A 12125-nucleotide genomic window follows, 5' to 3' on the forward strand; every position below is an offset into this window, starting at 1 on the left:
ACAGGTTCACTTATGTAGTTCCCATTTGTTACTTCGACGAGCAGCTGTGGCATGTCTTCGGCAACTGGCACAAAGAGAAGCAGCTGAAGTTTGTGAATATGCCATGAGCCTGGCAAAAAATGCAGGGGACAAAGAGAGCAGTAGTGCCAGTAAGTTATATTATTGGTCAATATTCTTTTTTGTTTAAATACTTTTACATTTCAAATAAGTATTATTTATCAAATAACATTTTTGTGTTGAAATGTGGCCAGATGTCTTATTCTTTGAAATAAAACCATTACCACTTTAAAAATTCCAATGTGGTTTTCTTGGTAATTTTGCATTTTTGCTTTTTAAAAATTTTTGCAAGTCGGGCATAGTGTCGTGTACCTGTAGTCCTAGCTACTCCGGAGGCTGACGGGGGAGGATCACTTGAGCCCAAGGGTTCAAGGTTACGACGAGCTGTGATCACACCACTGTGCTCCAGTCTGGGTGGTAGAGTAAGACCATGTCTCCTAAAGAAAGTAAGTAAATAAATAAGTAAAAAGTAGGGTGTGAACGACTGGATTTAGAAAAAAATTATTTGTAGCTTAAACTGAATAATATTTAGTATCAGAATATTTCTGCCATTTGCTGAGGATGTTTTAGGGGCACTTGAAGGTTTCCTGTTCTGGATGGTAGGTAGCCTTTTGTGATGTAATTTTTTCCTCTAAGAAGGTAAGACCAAAGTAGCCAATAAAGCTATGAAATATCAGTAGATGTTTGGTAGCAAAAGGTTGATTTTTGCTTCCTTTAGTTCTTTCTGCTTTTTGGACAGTTTTAGGTATAGCTTAAATTCCTAGCTGGTCTTCTGATATCTGGGTGTAGGTGGTTTGGAAACTTTTTAAGAGTTTAATTGACAGAGGTATTTCCCCGATTATGAGGGAAAATTTTTACTTATAAAAGTTTTCTAATGCCTAGAATCCGCTTGGATACAAAGAAGCAAGATACAAGAATAACTTCAATTTTAGCATAGCATAAGAACTTTATTAACAGCCATACAGTATTGTAGAATATAAAAGAAATTTATTAGGCTGGGCGTGGTGGCTTATGCCTGTAATCTCAACACTTTGGGAGGCCGAGGCGGGCGGATCACGAAGTCAGGAATATCAAGACCATCCTGGCTAACATGGTGAAACTCCGTCTCTACTAAAAATACAGAAAAATTAGCCGAGTGTGGTGGCGGGCGCCTGTAGTCCCAGCTACTCGGGAGGCTGAAGCAGGAGAATGGCATGAACCCGAGAGGTGGAGCTTGCGGTGAGCCAAGATCACACCACTGCACTCCAGCCTTGGTGGCAGAGCGAGACTTCATCTAAAAAATAAATAAATAAATAAGTTTATGATAAAAATCTAACAGTAGACATTATTGCTTTTTGGAGAGAAGATATCACCAAAAGTAGTTACAGACCTCTTCTGAATACATATAAATTTTCAGAACTTCTACATATCAGTTGCCATTAACAAAATTGAGACTACTTGGAAGACTGAGACAAATCACTTGAGCCCAGGAGTTCAAGTCCAACTTGGGCAGCATAGTGAGATCCTGTCTCTTACAAAAAAAAAAAAAAAGAAAGAAAAGAAAAGAAAGACAGCTAAGATAGGGAAAAATATTTGCAAAATATATTTTTTATTAACTAATTTTATTTACTAATGTACTTATTTATGAAAGTGTTTAAAGCTTTTACAAATGAGTATGTTTGGAGTCCCCAAGATCACCCCCAGGTTTGATGATTTCCTGGGTGGACTCATTGTATAGGCATTTTCCTGGCTGTGTTTATTATGACAAAAGGAAGAAAAGGTGTGTAGGATGAAGTTAGAGGAAACCAGGCACAAGCTCCCCAGAGCCCTGTCCCCATGGAGTCGTACAGATTGCAGCCCAGCAATGCGTTGTGACACATGCGTGTAATGTATTCTCCCAGAGAAGCTTATTAAAGACTTAATGCCCCATGTTTTTACTGGGGGCTGATCCCATAGGCATGGCCTGCCTGGCACATACCAAAAGTTCAGACTCTCAGAAGGAAAGCAGATGTTCAGCAGAAGCCACAATTTAGGTACAGCGAGCCCCTTTTATCAGGGAATTAATGGGAAACCTCTAGAAACCCAATTCCCAGATGCTAGCTAAGGGCTAACCTTGTAATTAAGTCTTACTAAGGTAGTCTTAGGGGCTGCAATGTCAATTTGTCTTTGCATCTTCTAAAAACCACTAGAGCACGTTTTATAAAGAAAAAATAACAAGTATCTTTAACCTCCAGTGATTTAACAATTCCATGTTATTATACTCATAAGATAGCATTTTTCTTCTATAAAACTAATCAAGATTAAAAATAATGTTTATAACCAGTGTTGGGAAAAGTAGGAATAGATATTTCTTGTACTACAGATAGAAATGTAAAAATCACGCACATTTCCTGGAGGGTTTTTTGGCACTGTGTCCTTGAAGTTTTCAAAATGTGCTTACACTTTGACCTAGAAATTCCCTTTTAAGGAATTTGTCCTCTAATCAATTAATTTTCTTTTAAGGAATTTGTCCTCAGTGATTAATCAATTAATTTTATCCTAATGTATTGGTTTGCTGTGTAGCCATTAACATTCATACTATAGAAGTATAATTACTGAAATGGGAAAATACTCACTATGCACTGCTAAGTGAAAGAAGAGTCTCTGTGCCTAATCTCTTTCTAATGTTCTCTTTTCTTGGAACCTTTTCATTTAACTTTTTCTATTGTTTTAGAATTTCACTCACTATGGCTATTTTCTTCAAACCTCACTTTATTCTGTATTTGGGGTGACAAAACAAAAATAGTTAACCTTTCAGCTCCGTTCCTCCATCTTACTCCCTTCAGGGTTCAGAGGGCTCTAGACTTCAGAGGGCATAGTAATACTCATTCTTAAAGCCACCAGTTATATACTACTGCTGTTTACAAGAATGAAAAGATTTTCCGATGAAGCAAGAAATTTAACTAATATTTCGTGACAACATTACTTTTTGGTTGTTGTTAGTCTTTGGATTTTCCCAATTTTTATTTATTTTTTATTTTTATATTTATTTATATATTTATTTATTTATGAAACAGAGTCTCACACTGTCACCCAGGCCGGAGTGCAGTGGTACGATCTCAGCTCACTGCAACCTCCACCTCCCAGGTTCAAGTGATTCTCCTGCCTCAGCCTCCCGAGTGGCTCGGATTACAGGCACCTGCCACCGCACCCGGCTAATTTTTGTATTTTTAGTAGAGGCAGGATTTCACCATCTTGATCAGGCTGGTCTTGAACTCCTGACCTTGTGATCCACCTGCCTCAGCCCCCCAAAGTGCTGGGATTACAGGTTTGAGCCACTGCACCCGACGGAGTTTCCAGGCTGGAGTGCAATGGCACAATCTTGTCTCACTGCAACCTCCGCCTCCTAGGTTCAAGAGATTCTCCTGCCTCAGCCTCCCGAGTAGCTGGGATTACAGACACCCACCACCACACCCAGCTAATTTTTGTATTTTTAGTAGAGCTGGGGTTTCACCATGTTGGCCAGACTGGTCTCGAACTCCTGACCTCAGGTGATCCACCCACCTCCGCCTTCTAAAGTGCTGGGATTACAGGTGTGAGCCACTGCGCCCGGCCGAGTTTTCCCAATTTTTAAATGAACTGTTAGGATACAGTCCACTTAGAGTTTGTGTTCTGACTTTATAAAATTTTTAAAATCTGAACTATAAGACTCAGTAAGTTTCAATTTATTCTTCTAACAAATAAAACAGTTTTTTAGTTTGTTAAATATATTTAGCTGTATATCTCTTTCCCACACTTTTTCTTATTAGAATCAAATATTTATTGAGCGTTCCCTGAGATTTGTTTACAATATCTCAGAATAATCAGTTTTACAGTTCAAGGTTTTACTCTAATTGCCAGATTAAATTATGATCCCAAAGATACGTAAACTAGAGGCCATAGTTAAATTGTATGTAGCTAGCTGGTTTTGTGGCTGTTGTGAATTTATATGTAAGACTTGATCTTTATCATAATTGTTACCTATAGCATACAACAAAAATCCCATACAAATTCATTTGTAAAAATTACCTTTCAGATGTCAATCCTTTTGCACCTGGGGTTAGTTCTCGAAGTGATATTCATTGCCGGCACCAAGGTGTTAATATAACAGAAACTGGTCTTGAGGGACTACTTTTTGGAATGCTAGACCGGGAGACAGATCGAAAATTGTGTTCTGATATTCATGACACTTTGGGACATATGCTTTCTTCGCTGGCAGTAGAAAAACTTTCTCATTGGCTAATGCTTTGTAAAGATGTCCTGGCAGCTTCTAGTGGTAAGTATTTAATATGTGTTCTTAAAATAATGGAAATTGTTTTACTTCTGATATATGCATATAGATATATGTATAAAGATACATACATGTAAATCTGAGCTTATATTTAAAAGTAATAACTTTTGATCTACAAATCCCTGTCAAAATGTTGAAGGTTAAATTATGTTATAAACAAATGAGCTTTTTTATATTGTTGGGAAAATGTATTTCAAAATTTTTTGGAACTTCAAACTAAATTTTCATACATAAAAATCCCGAGTTACTCTAGAGTAACACATACTATGTAAAACTGTTGAAATATGTAAATGTAGTTTACATAAAAGTAATTTATGTTATCCTTTCCTTGGCTTTTGATTGTTGAAAAAAAATTTTGCTAGTTTTACTGTTTTCCAGAAAGTAAGAATTTAGTCTTTTTTTAAAATTAAAAAATTTTTAACATTAATAACTTTTTAAAGGATCATTTTTGCTTATGTAAGGTTGTTATAATATTCCTTATTCTTGTTATAGATATGAGTACTGCAACTCTCTTAAGTAGTGGAAAAGATGAAGAATCTGAAAAGAAGGATGAGATGGATGATGATACCATGTTTACCACATTAGGTGAAGAAGATAAATCAAAGCCTTTTGTGGCCCCTCGCTGGGCCACTCGAGTATTTGCTGCGGATTGCCTGTGTCGAATCATCAATTTGTGTGAGAATGCAGACCAGGCTCACTTTGATCTTGCCTTGGCACGTTCTGCTAAACTTCGAAACCCTACAAGTAAATTTAAAATCAGCACTTATTTTCCCCAAAGCATTTTTACAGCTTGAGATGTTTTACTGCTATGGATGTAGTATGCTTTAGAATGTGCCATTTGTTTATTGTAAGTTCTCTTGCCTTTCATCTTAGTTTTCTGTCCCCTCTACATACTCTTCATCCTATTCAACTTCTGATTCCTATTGGGAAGATAAGTTGAAGAAGGTGGTCCATAAGATACATTGATCTGTGTGTCTGTCTGTTTAATCATTTGCCCAAAGGATAATCATGGCAGTTACTTAGATTTTCTTAGTACATTGTCCTGGATTTTAGCATTTCAGCAGAAAGGAAATGGTAAAATTTTAAGGCATATAAATAAAGTGAGAATCCCCAGCCATGGAGAATGTCAGAATTCATGAATGCCCTGGTAGATTGCAAACTCTCAAATTTCAGAAGTGCTATTAGGTATTTTTGCAAAGGTGAAAATTGTTTATTATGGAAACAATTTTTATCTCATTATTTTTTATCTTTTGTAAACTTTTTATACCGTGTATCCCCTGAATCTGATGTTATAGGGAATTTACAAAGAGACCATCAGGCCCAGTACCTTCATTTCATAGTTGAAGAGACCCAGAGAAATTGAGAGGTGATAGAGTAACAGATTCCTTATCCTACAGTTTGTTGTCTCTTTATCACCCAGTCATTTTTTAAACAGCTGAAGACAAATTGTATGTTTTAACAATATTGACATCTATGAATTGAAAATGTCTTTTGGGTTATTTCATTGTGTATAAGAAGCAGCAGAGCTCACATACATATTTTTAAAACAAATAGGCTGAGTGCGGTGGCTCATGCCTGTAATCCCAGGACTTTGGGAGGCTGAGGCGGGTGGATCACTTGAGGTCAGGAGTTCGAAACCAGCCTGGCCAACATGCGGAAACCCCATCTCTACTAAACATACAGAAAATTAGCGGACATCCTGGCACGTGCCTGTAGTCCCAGCCACTCGGAAGGCTGAGTCAGGAGAATCGCTTGAACCCGGGAGGCGGAGGTAGCAGTGAGCCAAGATCATGCCACCACACTCCAGCCTGAGCGACAGAGCAAGACTCTGTCTCAAAAACATACAAACTGGAAAACAGTAGTACAACATGTATAAAATGAGACTCTGAATATAGAGTATCAGCAAAGCACAATACATCATTAACACAGTGTTTTTGTTCATGTCATTATTCAGCAAATATTTACTGCATCCTATTTTTTGGTATACAGTGGGGATACAGAGAAGAAAAAAACATAGTCCATACCCTGGAAGAACTTACAGCCTAGAAGACAGAGAGACAGACTTCTCAGTCAAATGGTTGTGGGGTGTCCTAATAGTAGTATGTTAAAGTACTTTGAGAACATTAAAAAACATATAGTATTCATTTCCTATAAAGCCAGGGAAGACATCACAGAAAAGGTTATTTTGAAGTTTTAAAGGCAGAGAAAGGGTTAGAAGAGACTGTTGGCATTAGTTTTCTATGGCTGCTATAACAAATGCCCACAGACTTGGTTTAAAATCACACAAGTTTATCATCTTACAGTTCTGGAGGTCAGAAGTCTCGGTGGGGTAACATCAAGGCGTCGGCAGGGCTGTGTTCCTTTCTGGAGGCTCTAGGGGGCATCCCTTTCCTTTTCTTTCCAGCTCGTATATGCTGCCTGCACTCTTTGGCTCACGGCTCCCTTTCTCTCTTTTCAAAGGCAGCAGCGTTAAATCTTTCTGTGATGCTTCTTCAGTCCTCACGTATCTCTGACTGCAGCCAGGAAAGGTGCTGTGCTTTTAAGGACTCATGTGATTAGATTGGGTCTGCCGTGATAATTTAGGCCAGTCTCCATGTTTTAAACTCCATAACCATAATCACATCTGCAGAGTCCCTTTTGCCCTACAAGGTAACATAGTCACAGGTTCTAGGGATTAGGTGTGGAAATTTTGGGCTGCCAGTATTCTGCCTACCACACTGGATTATTAGAAGCGGAGGGATTCAACATGAAAAAGCTGATTGCCAAAAAATAAATAAATAAAAAGAATCAGAGGAAGTAAGAGAATTTGTAAAGCCATGGAATCATAAGTGTGCGTACTACATTTAGCGAATAGTGAAAATCCTTAGGTAGGCCTTTCTTTCTTTGTAGATCTTAACTGTTGTTTTTCTTCCTCATTGTGTCTTGTTCTTTTTACCTTAGTGCTCAGAGATCCTCACAGGTTTTTTCTTTATACATTGATGTTTTGCTTTTTTTAGCCTTCATTAATAATCTTAAATCTGCTTTAATTTTTTTAATTTTCCTGTAATTTGTCTACATTTCTCCCACCTCCATTGTATCATATCCATTTTACTCTCTAAGATTTTCTGTTTTTATACCATAGCAGCCATGATTCTTTCCATCCTATTGAGGATGCCACATGATTTTTTTTTTTTAATTTTATTCTGGTTTTTATAGAAAATTGTTTCCAGAGATTAGCCATTTCTCTGACTCTTCAGAATCTTTCTTTTCCCTGGTTGCATTTTTCTTTAATAAACTTAATTGTTTATATATTCTTGAAAGAGAAGATTCCATATTTGAAATTTTCTCTCAGTGTAGAGGTGGATTGCCCGTGTTCTTTGTTGTTCATGTATTTCCCACCTGTAGTTGGATGGTAAGGTGCTGTAACAGCTCCCACCCAGATTCCAGTGTCTGGCATATTTTGCTCTGGATCCTTTCTAACAGGATGCTTTCTAACATCACTGCCTGCCATTCTGATTCCGAACAGTCATGGCAGAGTATATGAAAAAGTATAGACCCAGTAAATGTGCTCTTCAGGCTCTCCTGTATCATCTTCATCTCTTCATCTTCCTATCTCCTATGCTTTAATTGTAGAGAATTACTACTCCCCACATATAATAAACCCCCTAATTATTTTTCCGCTTTGAAGTTTTTGTTCAGTCCCCTTGTCATACCCACCTTTTCAAGAGTTCACTTCCTGGGATTTAGAAAAAGACAGAGGTCTTGCTTTGGAAGGGTAGACATAGAGATGGGCAGAGAAGCAGCAGCACTCTGGTTGTTGGGGAAAGTGGCACCCTCGTTACAGAAGCAATTGCCTAGATTTTGGTTTGGTAGATTGATACAGTCCTAGACTTTGTAAATTAGGTGATAGAGTGCAGGAGGAATAATAGGTCTTTTTATTTACTTTCAGGTTGGCATAATATAAGTAGACTCATTTTAATCTACTTCCTACTGCCTTGGGAATTTTCTCCCGAATTTTGGCAGTAGTTTATTATACCTCATTCTTGTTTGTTTCTCAGTTTTTTTGTTGTAGTAAAATACATATAATAATTATCATCTTAACTTTTTTAGTTTATCAGATGGGCAAAATTTGTTTAATTGACTTATATATATATATATATATATATCATGTACAACAAGATGTTTTGAAGTATGTATACATTGTAGAATAGTTAAATCTAGCAAATTAACAAATGCATTACCTCACCTAGTTACCATGTTTGTGTGAGACCACTTAACATCCACCATCTTTGCATTTTTCAAGAACACAGTGTATTGTCATTAACTATAGTCACCATGCTATAGAGTAGATCTCTTACACTTATTCCTCCTATTTAACTGTAACTCAATATACTTTGACCAACATATCCCCATCTTACCCTTAACCACCCAACCTCTGGTAACCACCATTCTACTCTCTACTTCTGTTAGATTAACTTTTTTAGATTCCACGTATGAATGAGATCATGTGGTATTTTTCTGTGCCTGACATATTTCAGTTAACCTAATGCCTCCAAGTTCATCCATGTTGTCTCAAATAATAGGACTTTATTCTTTTCTATGACTGAATAGTATTCCATTATGTATTTATACCACATTTTCTTTATCAATTGATAGATACTTAGGTTGGTTCCATATCTTGGTTACTGTGAATAGTCCTGCAGTAAACATGAGAGTGCAGATAACTCTTCAACCTACTTAGTTCAAAACCTTGCTTTTGGCCAGGAGCAGTGGCTCAGGCCTGTAATCCCAGCACTTTGGGAGGCCGTGGCAGGTGGATCACGAGGTCAGGAGATCGAGACCATCCTGGCTAACATGGTGAAACCCCGTCTCTACTAAAAATACAAAAAAAAATCAGCCAGGTGTGGTGGCGGGTGCCTGTAGTCCCAGCTACTCGGGAGGCTGAGGCAGGAGAATGGCGTGAACCCGAGAGGCAGAGCTTGCAGTGAGCCGAGATCACGCTACTGCATTCCAGCCTGGGCGACAGAGCGAGACTCTTTCTCAAAAAAAGAAAAAAAAAAAAACCTTGCTTTTATTGGTGGTATGTTTTTGCTTCCTTTAGGTGAGGAAGCACTGCGGGCTTCTAGCCAAATGTTTTCCCTTCTCTGCTTGCCTCCCACCCACAAAGCAACAGATATTCTTTTATTTTTATTTTATTTATTTATTTTTTTCTGAGACAGAGTCTCACTCTGTCACCCAAGCTAGAATGCAGTGGTGTGATCTCGGCTCACTGCAGCCTCAGCCTCCTGGGTTCAAGCGATTCTCCTGCCTCAGCCTCCCGAGCAGCTGAGATTACAGGCACCCGCCACCATATCCAGCTAATTTTTGTATTTTTAGTAGAGATGGAGTTTCACTATGTTGGCCAGGCTGATCTCAAACTCCTGGCCTCTGCCCGCCTTGGCCTCCCAAAGTTCTGGGATTACCAACATGAGTCACTGCACCTGGCCAGATATTCTTTTTAAACTCAAGATTCTAGAATTAGTTTTTTTGGTAGGCACATGAAAAAAAATTGAAGGTATACAACTTGTAACTTTGACAACAACAATAACAACAAAAACTTATTTAAATAGGAACTGTTTGGAGATCAGGCTGAACCATAGAATTGTCACTGCTTCAAAAATACTTTGTGGGTTTTGAAGCCTCCTGAAGAACTTTATAGGCCTTGAGCTTAATAATTTCTTTAGATAATTTGTGTTGCTATGTCTTTTAAGTTCACTGATCTGTAGTATTTAATCTCTATTAATTTTATCCAGTGTAGTTTTCATTTCAGATATTTCACTTTATATCTCTAAATTCCCCTTTGTGGTTTTTTTTTTTACCTTTCATTTCTCCCTTCATTATTTTCGTGCTTTTCTTTTCCTTTTTTTGAACATAGGAAACATATCGATAATAGCTATGTAAAGTTCCCTGTCTACTTCTCTTATCTTTTTCATTTCTAGACTTGTTTCTATTCACCGATTTTTTTTTTCTCTCTCTCTCTTTGTTGTGAGACATATTTCCCTACTTCTTTGCATTCTTGGTAATTTTTTATTAGATGTCAGACATTATAAATTTTATGATATTAATGCTGGATTTTGGTGTGTTCCAAATAATTTTGGACTTTGTTCTGGGATGTAGTTAAATTACTTGGTATCATTTTAATTATTTTGAGACTTGCTTTTAAACTTGGTTCATACAGATCCAGGACAACTTTTACTCTAGGTCTAAAAGGAAAAACATTTCCCTTTTCCACATCTTATTCTTATAAAAGTCTTTTCCTTCTTATTTTGTAGATTTAAGTTTCCTGACAAGGGTTTTTCTGAAGTAGAGATAGGCAGACTACAGCCTACTGTCCAAATCCAACCTACAGTCATTTTTGTAAATAAAGTTTTACTGGAGCACAGCACACTCATTTCTATACGTATTGTCTGTGGCTGCTTTTGCACAGTAACAGTGGAGCTAAGTAGTTGCAATGGAGATAATATAGCCTGAGACCAGGCACACTGGCTCACGCCTGTTATCCCAGCACTTTGGGAGGCAGAGGTGGGCAAATCACAAGGTCAGGAGTTTGAGACCAGCCTGGTCAACATGGTGAAACCCCATCTCTACTAAAAATACAAAAATTAGCTGGGTGTGGTGGTGAGGCCTGTAATCCCAGCTACTCGGAAGGCTGAGGCAGGAGAATCACTTGAACCCTTTGGGGGCAGAGTTTGCAGTGAGCCAAGATCACAGCACTGCATTCCAGCCTGAGAAACACAGCAATACTCCATCTCAAAAAAAAATAATAATAAGATAATATAGCCTACAAAGTGTGAACCAAAAAGTGACTGAAGCGCAGATATCAATTGATAGAGGCTTTTTAGCCAAGGTTAAGGATTCACCTGGGAAAAAACATGGGTAACAGGAGCATCTGTGACCCATGTTTTATCCAAAGGGGGTTTTGGGAACTTCGTTATTTAAAGAAGAAAGAACAGCAGGATGGAAAAAAAAAAAGGGAAGGGAGGGTAAGCAGTGAGGTAAATGGTTATTATATTCCTGTGAGGCTTTGATTAGCCTCAGTAAATGTTTTTTTTTTTGTTTTGTTTTTGAGACAGGGTCTTACTTTGTCACCCAGGCTGGAGTGCAGTTGCATGCTCTCGGCTCACTGCAGCCTTGACCTCCCAGGTTCAAGGGATCCTCCCAACTCAGCCCCCTGAGTAGCTGGGACTACAGGTCCACACCACCAAGCCCAGCTAATTTTTGTATGTTTTGTAGAGATGAGGTTCACCATGTTTCCCAGACTGGTCTTGAACTCTTGAGCTCAACCTATCCACCCACCTCAGCTTCCCAAAGTGCTAGGTTTACAGGCTGAGCCACCTCACCCTGCCTAGCCTCTGTAAATCTACATTTTACATGTGAAAAGGAGGAATAAAGGAAAAAGTCGGTTATGCATTGGCCTCAGTGTAGAGAGAGGGATGATTTCTCATCTTGTCTTTGTCCTATACCTGTGAAAATAAGCTGGTAGTTGACATTGTCAGGGTGAGATTCAGCAGAACTTGGTTTTAGGGCTGGTTCTTAGCGAGGGATATGTATTTGGAAAGATTCCTTGTGAGCAATTTGTGAGAGGAGGCCATTTGGGAAGATTTTTGGCCTTCTGTCATTGTGGGAACGTGGCTTAAAATGAGGCAGTGACACACAGTTGTGAAATTAACAGCTACCTGGGAGCAAAAGGAAGGCAGTATTGCAAGACTCAGTCCCCAAGCTTCAATTTCTCTTTGGCATAGTGAGTTTGGGGTCCCAAGAT

At 38.3% G+C, this 12125-nt stretch overlaps 2 protein-coding genes across 6 annotated transcripts in view; one reads left to right on the plus strand and one right to left on the minus strand.

The window, feature by feature from the left end:
• Positions 1-12125, minus strand: part of GPATCH11 (G-patch domain containing 11) — a 121057-nt gene that overhangs the window by 63008 nt on the left and 45924 nt on the right. The gene's annotated exons all lie outside the window — the stretch shown is intronic.
• Positions 1-12125, plus strand: part of HEATR5B (HEAT repeat containing 5B) — a 102921-nt gene that overhangs the window by 48386 nt on the left and 42410 nt on the right. For all 5 annotated transcript variants that reach the window (XM_050753289.1, XM_050753291.1, XM_050753292.1 and 2 more), the window contains 3 exons: positions 5-149; positions 4091-4330; positions 4838-5089. In XM_050753289.1, coding sequence (XP_050609246.1) covers positions 5-149; positions 4091-4330; positions 4838-5089 — 637 coding nt within the window. The remainder of the gene's footprint in view (positions 1-4; positions 150-4090; positions 4331-4837; positions 5090-12125) is intronic.

Source organism: Macaca thibetana, chromosome 13 (genome assembly GCF_024542745.1).
Source record: "Macaca thibetana thibetana isolate TM-01 chromosome 13, ASM2454274v1, whole genome shotgun sequence".
Lineage (NCBI taxonomy): Eukaryota > Metazoa > Chordata > Mammalia > Primates > Cercopithecidae > Macaca > Macaca thibetana.